General features: G+C 37.8%; 1 protein-coding gene across 1 annotated transcript in view; it reads left to right on the top strand.

The window, feature by feature from the left end:
- ESR1 (estrogen receptor 1) overlaps positions 1–14669 on the top strand; it is a 163453-nt gene that overhangs the window by 102746 nt on the left and 46038 nt on the right. Inside the window, 1 exon segment of the mRNA XM_010400810.4 lies at positions 8760–9095. Within this exon segment, the coding sequence (XP_010399112.2) occupies positions 8760–9095 (336 nt within the window).

Raw genomic sequence — 14669 nt, 5'->3', positions numbered from 1 at the left:
ACCCTGATTTTATGAAAGTAAAAGCACCTTGCTTTATTGCTTTTTATTAATTATTTTTATAGTGTGGTAAGTGAATGAGGTTTCTAGTTATTAGTGTGCTACATTCAATGTAGTGACAAGACAGATTTATCATTAAGTGCTGTGTGGGATCAGAGCAACAGGATGTTAGTGGAATTCATGGCTATGGCAAAAAATTGCCATAATGTTAAATGCCAGAATCTTAATGAAAAATCCATTATTTACCTGATATTTTGCCATGTTTAACCACCCTGACACCTACATAATTCTTTCAATTGTCGAATGCTGATGGCTTCCCAACATCAAATCATAGGAGATGTGGCCATTAAGGATTTGAGTGCTCATGTGCTAGGTCCAGATGGTGATTATGTATATGACATGGGGTTTGAACAGCCTGAAATCTCATGCTGTTGAGAGAAGATTCCGTGTACTTTGTTGTGGTAATGAAATTACAGTGTTACAGCACATTTGAAGCCTACATCCTTCAGTGTTACTCTCACAAAGTATCTGAGAACACTTCAGAAATTACTGCAGTACAGCCAAGGGGGTGAAACTCTGTGCTGGCTGTAACAGGGTGCTAAAACCACATGACATTTGACTGTAGAAACTTTCATTAACTCCTATAGATTGGAGTCTCCAGGCTCCAGTTTTCCTCTTACATTCTTATGAACTAGTTACCCAGGTCTAATCCAGTTTGGTTCACTGTGACAGTCTTGCTGAAGTTTAAGATACATTTTTACAGGGAAAATGAATAAACAAATTTTCCGTCCTCTCAGAGCAGGACCTTGCTGATTTTTGTCTTTAAATGGAGGGAGCTGTGCCTCCTTGCTGAATTCTATATTTATTCATGTAAAGAGGCTAGACAGTTATTAAAATCATTTACCAAAGTAGAAGTAAATTGATGTCTGATTCAACCACTGGACAGGCTCAAGGCCTTCTACATTTTCATATAATTATCTTTTAATGAAATATTTTATTTAAAAGAGAAATTAGTGAAAGAAGGAAAATGGATTGTGGATGTGGAATGAGTCAGGTTTGTTCAAGGAGAACCTCAATGATACCTATTAGACATACTGTTCTGTACTCAGCCAAATAACTGTGTAGGTGGGGCCTGATAAATGTATGAGGAAATGAACTTTTTAAAGTTGTAATTGTTGGGCAAATATTTGAAGTAAAATTTTGTGAGTTTACAGCAGTTTTCTGGGAGAAAAGGTGGAAATGAAATCAGATTTTTAGTGAAATGTTTCTTTCTCCTCTTTGCAAACATACAAAGTAGATCACTGCCATTGAATTGTACCAAAATATAATATTCTTGTGTTCTGCCCCCAAAGTTAGAAAGAGAGACCATTGTTGTGAACATCTTTGCCAAAAATGCTTTATCTTGCTCTTCCACTTCATAAAATGATCTGTGCTAGAAGGAACTCTAGGATGTCTTTTGTTGAGCCACCTGCTCAAAGCAGGTTCAACGGTGAAATTTTACACGGTTAAGACCTTTTGCAGTCAGGTGGAAATGGGACAGAATGGGACAAATTTTCTTATACTTAATTATATGCTATAACTGGATATGTATAAAAAATAATACTGCAGAATTTTTTAATGTATAATTCTTGAACACTTATTTGAGATGGTAAAGCTGATTATAGTTGTATATTTGTTTACATTCACTTGGCCTTTTAATACTTTTTTCATTACTTGAATAATTCCTAGAGTACTAGAGCTATAAGCAAGCTCAAGAGGGACTTTTTACAAGATAATTTAGTGGTAGGACAAGGGGTAATGGCTTCAAACTGGAAGAGGGTAGGTTTGGATGAGACATTAGGAAGATATTCTTTACTCTTAAGGTGGTGGTGTGACACTGGAACAGGTTGCTCAGACACATTGCCCCATCCCTGGAAGTGCTCAAGGCCAGCTTGGATGGGGCTCTGAGCAACCTGGTCTAATGGAAGGTGTCTTTACCCATGGCAGGGAGGTTGGAACTAGAAGATCTTTAAGATCCTCTCCAACCCAGACCATTTCATGATTCTATGATTGTATGATTCCAGTTCTTCTCTTGGTTTAGACACTTGCAGTTCAGTTCTAACACTTAGTCCTGGTATCAGGCCAAACACCTTCAATACCCAATTAATTTAACTAATTTTTAAAATGCAGCAATTAAAATTTCTCATTGTCTTTGAGATTCATACCACTGGACTGATTGTCCTAAACCGACTTCCTTTCCCAAATCGTGGTTGATGTAAAGGTAGAGAATGCTCCTGTAAAGGATTTATTGTGATCCCTGAAATGTCTATAGGCTCATTGTAAATATTGTCTAGAAATGGGGTGGTTGCCATACTTAATGTAACCAAAACTTGGTATGATTTTATCAGGAGTGTCAGCACTGAAAAGGACTCATTTGAATGATGGATTAATTGAACTTCTCTTGTTTCACTTCTATGTGTCCTCAGATGCTCTTTAAAACATGCTATGACTTCAAAAGATTGAATACAATAATACAGATTAGGATGAATCATGCCTCACACCTTCATCTTTAATTAATAGATCATTGGTTCTCAAACTGTGCATTATGAATAGTCGAGACCCCAAATGACATTTGTTTGCCTGTTAACAGCTGGTTTTTTGTCACCATGTCTTTAAGAGTTTACATGGAAGACCAGTTTTATGATTTGCATTCTAGTTGGTAGGAGTTCTGGGGCACTGAGATGTCATGTGACATGGTCACAGAGCAAACTGGGAGCAGAGGCAGGACTTGAACCTGAATATCTGAATCTAAACCCTGACTGTGACTACTCTCTCCCTCTGTCTCCAAGAGAAGGAAGTCTTGATTATAGAGGAGTTTGGAAAAGGATAAGAGATCCAGTTTGGAAAAGGATAAGAGATATTTTTTGAAAAAAACCCCACTCACATAAATAGACATACAGCATTCATCCACTCAGGAGTAGAAAAGACTGTAACATCCAGGTGCACAGACCATTATTTATTTATAGTACTGAGTGTCTAGATATCCTTGTCAGAAATCAGGCTATTAAGCACTGTCACTTGGGGAGGTGTGTTTGAGATTAGACATTAAATTCTGATTAATCTTTTTAGAAGATTTCAGACAATGTTTCTCATTTAAAGTAATTGTCAACACACCTGGGTTTTCAGCACAATTTACATTTGTGTTTCATTTTCTGAAAGAGAAGTGAGAATTAAATAAGGGGCTGATTGTCTGAATCATATTCAAAAGAAGTATTTATTAGGCAATAGAATTTGAATTTCAAAAGTGGTGTTCCTTTTCTGTGACCAAATAATATATTTATGTAGAGAGAATCAAGCAGAAAAGTTCTCAAAATCTCAAAGGTTTTTAAAATCACTTTGGAAGGACTATTATGCTGAGATACATTATAATATTAGAACCTACATCACAGTCATAGCTTCAGCAATCTCCATCTGTTATAAATCAAGAATGAAATTATATTATTGAATGCTACTTACATATAGCAGCTACAGTGACCTTAGGTTTTAAAGGAAGCTGTAGGATTCTGTTTTATTTCCAATGAAGCTTTATAAAGCTACTGAATTCAGCAGAGGTGTGCCTAATGAGGCCTATCTGTAAAGTGAAGTTGCCATAAGAGGCCATTAAAAGACAGCTGCCTTGCTTGCCTCCACCCTTTGGACCCTAAACCCAGTTGTGCTTAGACACTCGGGTTTGTGTCCGTAAGGGAACTGTTGGCTTGTTCACACTGTTTTACTTCTGCAGTCCCTTACTTTTGCCAGTGGTAGCAGTGACACCGAAGTGAGCCTGGACCGAGCCCCAGAGGCCTTCTCCCAAGAGTTTAGTAAATCCTTCCCGTACTTGGGCATTTGAAGAGAGGCTTTTGAATTTCTGGCCTCTTCAACCCCAACTTCAATTTCAGAAATGTAGGTTTATGTTGTAGGAAAATCTGGTTTCTTCTTTTGCGAACACTGGTGTAAAGGATTTGTGTGGCATCTCTGCCATGGCCTGTTCTGTGCATTCTCCCTTAAGGCTCTGATCATCAGCCGGGCAATTGACACTCTGCGGCTCTGACATACACCTTCTTATTTATAATATCTTTTATTTACCACATACATTTTGTCTTTTATTGTCAAGCAGGGTTTGTTTTACAAAACACTAGAGATTCTTTCTCTCTAAAATAGAAATTCTTTCTCTCTGTCAATTTTCAACAGGATGCCAATGATGTAGGTTGGTCTTGAAGAGCAACAACATTGTTTAGAAGAGAAGCTGTTTCCAAATACATTTGAAATACTCTTTTGACAAACTGACAAAATTATAGGCTGTTAATGCTACAAGGCTGTGCATGTATATAGAAGTGTCAAATATCTCTTATCTGGGGTCTGCTGACAAGGAGCAGAAGTGTGGACAAAGAGCCTCAGGATCAAAGGTTGTTCCAGACTGGGAAGTTAGCTGGTAAACCATTTATCCATCACCATTTCCAAAACCAATCACAGGTGTATCTTTTTGCTGCCCTTTTGAATTTAAAAAAAAAAAAAGAAGCCGTCTTCCTGCCATGATTTCCCTTCCCTTCAAGTGTGGCTACAAACCGTTGATTGGCAAAATTTCTAGTAAGAAAGAAATTGAAGAATATTATATAAAGGAGCTCATAGGGAATATATTTAACTAGAATAGAATTTGAGATTATACATATATCTTCAAATCTAAAATGCATTATTCTGTAGTTCACACACAGCCAAGCAAATTTGATTCTATTTGGTCTCCCCCTTTTCTTCCTCTAAATATTCTCGAGTATTTTATATGAAGGTATGAGGTGGAACTTTGTTATTAGCAGTAGGGAGGAAAAAAATGGCTGTTGTATGGCTGAGATTCAGTGCTCATTCAATCCATTTTTAACTTAGGAATTTTAGTTTTAACAATCTGAAATTTATTTTTTATTTTGTTTTAAAGACGTGGGAAAATACTAGTGAAGTATTTCATATGGTTAATATTTCTTTCACAATCATAGACTCATAGACTCTTGAGTTGGAAAGGACCTTAAAGATTATCTGGTTCCAACTCCCCTGCCATGGGAGCATCATATGCAATTTTATTGTCCAGATGCAATTGTATTGCTGATCAGGTTCTTATTATTTGATTCTATAATTACTTAGCAGTTTTGAAACCTGTCTCCATGTCTGAAAGTCTGACTGAATTTGCATATGAAGTTTTATAAAACTGCCTTTGAAAATCTTGGCTCTTCCAATCATGGAAATTGTTTTAGAGCTCTTGCAAGATGCATAATACTTCAATTTTTGCTAGAATATTGTTTTTCATAACACTTGACAATTCAGGTCCCTTTATTGGCTGAACTGTTAAATCAAAATTGATGCATTCACATATTTAAAAACTCTTACAGGATCATTGCACTTTTGGCAATGAAATTGTAGCTCGATAGGGTTGCCTTTTTTGGAATTAGAGACTGTGCATCACTATTACCTCTATTTAACAGAGACAAAATTTGATTAAGTTGAAGGAGATTTGGGAGCACTTGACTTTTTCAGAGAGATCCTCACTCCTATTTAGTCCAAGAAAATGAGTAAGTATGTTGCTTGTTCATCTAGGGGTTAGGTAAAGAGTTAATAGTAAGTTCTATAAATCTCTGATGAATATGATACTTTTACAGATTCAGAGACCTTTTTGTCTGTTATCATAAAAGCTGGTGATGTAATGCAGAAGGAATGCATACTCTTACTGACTTTTTTTTCAGATTTAGTCTCCACAAAATCCAGCAGTAAAATTGCTACTGTTGGTTGGTTGGTTGATTTTTTTTAAAATCCCAAAATAAAAATACAAGAAATAAATTTGTGGGGGGCATCCTCCTCCAAACTGGTTATGTGTAGCTTTGCTTAATGCACCACTTTTTTGTTCTAAGGTGAAGAAAAGCCAGTGGTATACTTTCAGATGAATTAAAAATAAAACTATTGTTCTTATTTAGCATCTGGTTTATTTGTAAACAGCTAAATATGCTTACATTTGCCACCTTTCCTCTGTTATGTAAAATCCTCATCACATTCTAGATTTACTTAACAAGGCAGGCCTGGACTAAATAAAAAGCAAAGCCAAAAAAACTCTGATCTTTCAGTAATCTATGTGATGGAGACTTAATGCTGATGTTGCCCTACTTATATTTATTAACCTTTAATTGATTCTGTTCTCTATCACATTTGGCCTACAGCTTTCTAACTATACCACCTTCTACTTGATTCACACTGTCAATTTTGTTTCTGCATGGTGTGAAAGGGAACCTCTTCTTGTCTGTCCTGAACCTTGCATGGGGTATTTTCATTTGAAACCTTCTTGTATGAGAAGAGAAGCTTTAGTGTTTTGTACCTTATTCATCTTTTTGCTATTCCTGATTTTGTAGTCTTGTATCTGGCTTGCAGGCCAAGCAGATATAGTCAGTTTAGATATCTCTTATACCAAAGTTGTTTCACATTTCAAATCATCTTATCTGTTTTTCTCTTATCCCTTTTTTGTATATTTTTATATCTCTTTTTAATTTGGGAGGAACAGACCTGCATGCAGTGTTCACTGTAGTGTGCCTCACGATAATAAACTCTGTGATTTATGAAGTTGTTCTGTCCTCCCTTCCTTTCCAAGTAATTTCTAGCCTTCTATTTACTTGCTAACCTTATCTGATGTTTTTATAGTATTTTTCTAGCCCCAACTTCTTGTTTATGAATTATGTCAGCCCATCTATTTATGAGTATGTTGAACACCACAGACCACAAGGATGCTTTCTCTTTGAATGAAAATTTCTAGATGAGCAGCCATAAAATTTTGAATGTGAGAAAGTTAACAAATGCTTTAGTTTCTGTGAACCATAAAGGCTCGTTCATGTGATTATATCTACATGTTTCACAGGGCAAGTTTAATTCACAAACATTACATTGATACAAAGCATACAACAAAAATCTCTGTTACAGATGGAGCATGCCTGCTACTGAGTATTGCAAGGACGTTACCAGTGAGAGTATCTTCACGATGACGTTTTGCCAGAATAAGTCCTGTGTTTTTCTGAAGAGCAAGAATCTCCCATCCTCTCCTTAAAAGAAACTCTTTAGTGGTAGGAAAGATTGGTATTGCTGACTGAAAAATGGGAACAGCAATGCACTTGAGAGTTTTGGCTTAGAAGTAGTTTAGGGAATGGGAAAATGTAGATAGGTTAAGTAATAGGAGTGATGAAAGTTTTATTGAACTCCCTTTATCTGAATAGATTAATGGAATAGAATCACAAAGCCTACTACATTTTGAATGAATTGGACAAAAAATGCCTAATATCCAAATACTAATTCAGTAGAAATCTCACCATAGTTGAAGAAAGAGGAAAAGAGATCTAAAGATTGTCCCTGTTTCTTTGAGGCTAGAAAGGACACCTGCTGATGGATCCAAGATCTAAATGAAGGCATGCTGTATGTGAGATGGAAACACTGCCAACAAAGACTGGGATTCTAAAGGTTTAAAATTTTGTAGTGTGAAGAGATCTGAGCAAAGGTTGTTTTTCCCTTTCCCCAACCATTAGAAAGACCTGTATTGATTGCTTGCAAATGTTTTTGGTTTGGTTTGGTTTTATTTTAAATGTTTTCCCTATTGCTTGAATGGTTTGCATCTTTATTCTCTGTAGATATTTCTTTTGCTTTTCAAACTGCGATTAGTGCTGCTTTTTCATGTTGCATGAGAACTCCAGAATAAACCGCATCATAGCTGCCCTCTCCTCATAGCTCAATTCCTTGTGTGCTTTCCTTATTACTTCGTTGTCCTCCCTTGCCTCCACTTGATGATGGATTTAAGTTTTTGACTCAGTCTCAGAATGCCTGTAACTCCTCCACTTAGAGCCAGACTTAACCTTCCCTCTATGGTTGGAGTCCACGTGGGCTTTATCGCCATATTTTTCTTGTAACCTTTCCCCAAAGGAAGGTTTTGTTCCACTGTAGAGGTCTTACGTTGTTTGAATTGGTATGGCTGACTTGATAATATCCCAAGGTTCAGGGTCAGACAGTGCAAAGCACACTGCAGAAATGTGCAGTAATAACAATTTTCTGTTTCTGTTGTGGTTATTTCAGCCTTTTGGCAGTGGGTCTCCCATATTAGAATCTGAGGTTGCAATTATGTCTCCTTTTTGTACTTACGTTTATCTACTTAAATGGCATTCTTTATTGCTGTATAAGCTCATCTTATAATGGGAACTTTCTTAAGTGGTTTTTATATAATTATGAAGATTACTGGCTCAGTAATAGGGTGATGTTTAATTGAAATAATTGGTGACCTTAAGCAAAATATTCTAAGGAGTTTTGAGAGCTACTTCTGTGATCCATCTGACCCAGCAACATCATTAATTTATTGATGATCATTTATAGAATAAGGGTCTGTTAGAGGTTGGGAGATACTTTGAAGTTTTGGGCTGTAAAGAAATACTTATTTATTCCCAATGACTTCCTTTTGTGGGGCTAAGGCAGCTGTACAGTGTCAGTAGTCTAGAGTTCTGTGTGAGCCCAACTGATCTGAATTTTAGGAAGGAGTGCACTATTCCTGACACTGTACTTTTAAAAATAATTTTTCTGTCCAATTACTGGTGTAAGATTCCCTATATAGGAAGAAGTCTTCAGAAAATAAATCGAGTCAATGCTGCCTGGGTCTGTCAAAAGCATCTGCTGTTGCTTAAGCCAAGTGTATGTAATACTTAAGTTCAAGGAAAGGAGTTCATTATATTCTTGTGTGTCTCTAGGAATTCGCAAAGACCGCAGAGGTGGGCGAGTGATGAAACAAAAACGCCAAAGAGAGGAGCAGGATTCCAGGAATGGGGAGGCTTCTTCAACAGAGCTGCGAGCTCCCACCCTTTGGACAAGTCCACTGGTGGTTAAACATAACACGAAGAACAGCCCAGCCCTGTCCCTGACGGCAGAACAGATGGTCAGTGCCTTGCTGGAAGCGGAGCCACCCCTAGTTTATTCTGAATATGACCCAAACAGACCATTCAACGAAGCCTCTATGATGACCCTGTTGACCAACCTTGCAGACAGAGAATTAGTGCACATGATCAACTGGGCAAAGAGAGTTCCAGGTAAGGAAAAAAAAGCCCTAGTCAACTATAAAACCTGTAGAACACAAACTGAAAAGAAACCCCCACATAATGATTTTCTGACTACCTATTCTTATTTAATTGAAATTGGTCATTTAAGTATAAATACATTAACAAAACTTACAACATTAATCAAATTTTATGTTATGTTTGTCAATAAAATACTACAGTGCAATGTAAATGATTTTTGAGGAAAGATTTAGTTAAGAAAAGGTATTTTCCCCACTCTGTAGAATGTTGGGCAGGTTTTTTTTTTATAAACTTTTTTTTTCCAGACAAAACTCAGCAAAATTAAAGGTTAAAAGAGATTATTAGTCAAATCTAGTCAATTTGATCTAATCAAATTATGTTAACTATTTTAATCCTTTTAGTAAAGGGTTACTCTTATACATGTAATGTAAGTGATAAATTCAGCATCACTAGTAAGCCCATAAATATTATTATGATTTATTTAATTGCCGGGTTCTATTTTTGACTGTGAATTAAAGATCTTTCATGAATTTTGGATTTGAAAAAAAAGTCCAGAATAAAAGTTCTAGTATGATTTTTTTTCATAATAGAACTAGATTTTTTTATCTTTATCATTTTGGTACACCGTGATTCTGTCTTTTTCCAAAAGGAATTACAGAATTGTGGAAAATATGTAACATTTTTTATTGACTGTATGTTACATATCGTTCATGTAGTTCAATTAATCAATATAAATTAAATGAGAGAGTAGTTTTGTAGTTAAAGTTCATCACCTTTCAAAGTGTCAGTCTACACAAATACTCTTCATAAATTAAGATTTTAAAATTTATAAGACATTTATTGCACATGTTGTAGTTTTAGCTTGGTAAAAATACTGGCATACATGGTAATTTATACTTCATAATTCACTGGGATTCTGATCTTTTAAGTTTTTACTGTAGCCATTTATTTAATTAAAATTATGCAGCTACTTTAGGAAGGGATGCTAGAGACAACTAACACAGCTCTCACCCACATTACCTCAAAAGAATTACACCCAGGTTATGCCATTTTTATGTTTTCCTTCATTTAAACTTGGCAAGAGTGTTCCTGGTAAATCAATAACCGTGTCTTTTCCAGTCCTTAAGGGCTCCCTTTCAACCACTTTTCATATGTCACTTTGTGGGCTCCAGCTATGACCAATGAGAACCTGTGTGTGTTTAATTTCTCATCGTATCTTATAAGAAATCACTTGAGAATTTTATTCTTGACAAAGTCACGGTGGTTGAGGCCTGATCTACAGTCTGTTCAAGTCACGGGCAGGTTCTGCTGTTAATTTAGGTATTTTTTGCATCATGCCTTTACAAAAGTGCTTTTGAAAAATGAACCTATGTGCATAGTGTTAAAGCTATTCACTATCAAAACAGACAAATTCAAATTACCTTTCTACTGATTTTTAGAGATATACTTAGTCTGTTAAAATAAATTAATTTACATTCAACATGAATATACCACAATCTAAATTCATTATGTTGTCCAACTGGAAATATTTGGTTTCCATGCCTTTTGATTTTGAGAGTATAATTAATGGAAATGTGTTTAAAAATGAAGTAACATTGTCAGAGAACCCAGATCTTGTTTTTATTCAGAAATCTCTCTAGAACTGCTTGTCACAAGATGATTACAACTGGCAATGATCAAAAAACTGCCTGGTTTACCCAATATATACTTCAAATTTAAAGAAAGCCTCTAACACCAGAAAATCAAAGGTATGAGGTTATTAACTATTTATGTATATCCAATGTATTATACATTTCATTTACATTGTAAAAATAGCTCCTAAGGAGTAGCCAAGGCTAATGACTCCATGTATATGCATTAATAAGTACTCCAGCAGGTGAGGTTTTATGTAGAACTGTCGAACTTTGGCTAGAATTAAAAACCAAAAATCCTTTCCCAGTCGCAGTTTGATCTACTAGTGACTGTACAAACAATTATACCAAAGGAAAGTCCTAAAGCAGGAGAGAGAGAATAAAAGGAGTTTGGGGATTCTGAAAGTCCTTGGTTCTTGGTACTGTGGCCTGGAGAACAGTATACATGGACAAAAACAGAAATTAAAGTTGATTTAAAAGAATTCAGGCCCAATTGTTTACCTACCTCAAGAATTTGGATCTAGGTGCTTAAACATATATATCTTTTTAATCTCTCATTTGGTCCCTAGAAAAAGTTGGGCGTACCTAGTTGCTGATATAAAATATTAGAAGTACTGATCACCTTTCAAAGATTGGGTCTCTGCTTGCCAAAGTTTCCTTCTACTAGAATATATTGGGAATACATGTACATTAATGGAAATGTGTCTGACAATATAAATTGTATTTTCACCTCTGCAGTACGTTGCCATTGAATACTCCATTACTACCAGGAATTATATAATACTGCTTAATCAGAGAGGATTTTTGTATACTTTATGCATAAACAGAGGAACTGAATAATTTTCCTCTGTTAAATGAAGTATTTGGTGCAACAGCATTGTGGAAATTCACTCAGTTATTTTTTCAGCTAATTTACTAAGGTTTCAAGCTTCAGAATTAAGGGTAAAAATATATTTTTTTTTCTAAAAAGTGAGTGTGCTTTTTAGCAATAGAAAAAGAGCAGGTGCAGGAAACAGCTTCTCCTACGCACACTTCTCAAGCCTTGGAAACATTATGCGACTTAATTTACCTACATGCAGGATGTAGAAAAGCAAGGAAAAAAGTCTATATGAGTGGATCAGTTGAAATCATATTTCATAGTGAATCACAGAATCACAGGATATGCCATGTTTGAAGGGACCCACAAGCACCATTGAGTCCAACTTCTGGCCCTGCACAGAAACATCCCTGAGTCACACCACCTGCCTGAGAGCATTGTCCAAATGCTTCCTGAACTCTGTCAGGCTTGGTGCTGTGACCACTTCCCTGGGGAGCCTGTTCCAGTGCCCAACCACCCTCTGAGTGAAGAGCCTTTTCCTGATACCCAGCCTAAACCTCCTCTGACACTTCAGGCTATTCCCTTGGGTCCTGTCACTGGTCACCACAGAGGAGAGATCAGTGCCTGACCCTCCTCTTCCCCTCATGAGGAAGCTGCAGACTGTGATGAGGTCTCCCCTCAGTCTCCTCCTCTCCAGGCTTAACAGACCAAGTGACCTCAGCTACTCCTCATACGGCTTCCCCTTCAGGCCCTTCACCATCTTCATGGCCCTCATTTACATGCTCTCTAATAGATTCATGTCTTTTTTATATTGTGGCCCCCAAAACTGCCCCCAGCACTCGAGGTGACGCTGCCCCAGTGCAGAGCAGAGTGGGACAATCCCCTCCCTCGCCCACCTGGCGATGCTGTGCCTGATGTTCCCCAGGACACGCTTGGCCCTCGTGGCTGCCAGTGCACTGCTGGCTCACGTTCAGCTTGGCAGGACCCCCAGGTCCCTTTCCATGGCACTGCTTTCCAGCCTCTCATTCCCCAGTCTGTCTGTACATCCAGGGTTGCCCCATCCCAGGTGCAGGATCCAGCCCTTTCCCTTGTTGAACTTGTTAAGGCTGGTGATTGCCCAGCCCTCTAACTTGTTTAGGTCTCTCTGCAGGGCCTCCCTGCCATTAAGGGAGTCAACAGCTCCTCCCAGTTTTGTATCATCTGGGAACTTACTCAGTATCCTTTCCAACCCTGCATCCAAGTAATTTATGAAGATCTTGAAGAGCACAGAGAAGAAGATGAAGCCCTGTGGAACCCCACTAGTGACAGGTCACCAGCCGTATGTCACCCCATTTGCTATAACCCTTTGTGCCCAACCCATGAGCCAGGTGCTCACCCATCGCATGATGTTATGAAATAATTGAATCAATTCCTTTGTACAATCCCTGAAAACACACACATACACTTTAGCCTATGCCCCACCCCACAATTTACTTGGTTAGTGAAGCCTGAATACTTTTTTGGAAGAACATCCTCATATATTTATTTTTGCATGTTGATCAATGAAATGACCTTTTAGTGATGAAAGTAATTACTCATCTTTGAACTAAAGTATGAAAACAGCTTTCTGCTGGATATTTTGTCCAGAAGGATACTGTGGGAGAGTATCAAAAGCTTTACTGAAATCCAAACAACTACATTATTTGAGGAAGGAAGAAATTGATATCCACAGAGCAGAAAAGCAATGAAGATACAGCTTACAAAAATGTGTAAAGACTTTCAGGGACATTTTTGGAGTTTTTTTGCTGTGTAGGCTTTAAAGAATACTTTTTGGTCAGCCAGCATTTCTGATGATAGAAATAGGTGGGCATGGAAGAAGAAACAGCTAAGTAGATGTACTGGATACGAGTCAAACTATTCCACAATACGGAGCAGTAAAATGTAATTTGTGATGGACTGTGTAGAATCATGTAGGCAGAGATCTGTTATAAAGACATGCTGAGGACAATCTTCAAAATTAGATGAGTATCTTTGCAGACATGTGTTGTAACCACTGGACTCTGCCTAGCAGGCTGCAGCTCCCTGTGAGCACAGCGGGGTTTCCTAGGGCCGTGCGATTCGCCACATCCCAGAGTCCAGTTTGGACAGCCCTGCGATCTGGCTCTGGCAGCCAGCAGTGTTACAATGCAGTGGTGATGAAGAAGGGTCTCTCATGAGGGTTTGAGATGGCTTTAATCACATCTTGCTCCCGTGCTGTTCAGAGGTAGAGAGACCTCTTGGTCTGGGTGCGGGGTGGTTTTGTCAGGGGCCCAGGGGCGGTCCCTGGGCGGGGTTGGGGTACAGGAGCCAATAGGGAGAAACCGAGGGAGTAGCCAAGGCTAGGGCAGGGAATAGGGGGAGCATGTAAAATAGGAAAAGCAATGGATTAACAGATCCCCACAGATATGCCCTGACTGGGAAGGTAAGAACTGGTCTCAAACTTTATTGCCACTAATTCAGCATTAGTTCAAACTTGCTTAAACTGGCTCTGCAAACTTGGTGATGTTAACCAGATTCTGGGGAAAGAAGAGCTTTTGGCAGCTTCTTATGCATAACCTCAAAAAATCTCTTCAATACTTAAATATAACATGATTTTTGTCTGAGGTCAGAACCAGGTTCCCCCATGACAATGCAATTCATAATATGCCAAGTATGGAAAAGCTTGTTTTAACTTTTTTTTTTTGAAACCTTGGCCACTAATGCAAGTGGGTTTGCTGGATTAAATGAACAAAAACCGTGTACAGTGTCCTATGACATAAACAAAAAATTCAGGATGCCTAACTTTTTACATGGCCTGATGGGGATTTAGGCTTCAGTCCTCCCAGGTGGCCTCTGTAAGACACTGATAGTGCCTTTTGATCACCCCAGCCAGCTGGAATAGCTGACAGCTGCACATGAGGTGGATGCCAACAGATTGTGGTGGGGCAGACTTTACATGTAAATTGAGCCTTTTACCATTTAATTGGGACAAATTACAAAAAATCACATGTAGGCAAGGTATCAGCGTAGATGAATGTTCATTTTTGAATCACATATTCCTGAAAGATATGCCTTCTTATGTTCTTGACTTGCATAACATTTCAGGGGATACAGTACCACCTTCAAAATGGCCTTTGATAA

The sequence above is a fragment of the Corvus cornix genome, chromosome 3 (genome assembly GCF_000738735.6).
Source record: "Corvus cornix cornix isolate S_Up_H32 chromosome 3, ASM73873v5, whole genome shotgun sequence".
NCBI classification, from domain to species: domain Eukaryota; kingdom Metazoa; phylum Chordata; class Aves; order Passeriformes; family Corvidae; genus Corvus; species Corvus cornix.
The sequence above is the reverse complement of the archived record's forward strand: the minus strand, read 5'-3'. Positions and strand labels throughout refer to the sequence as shown.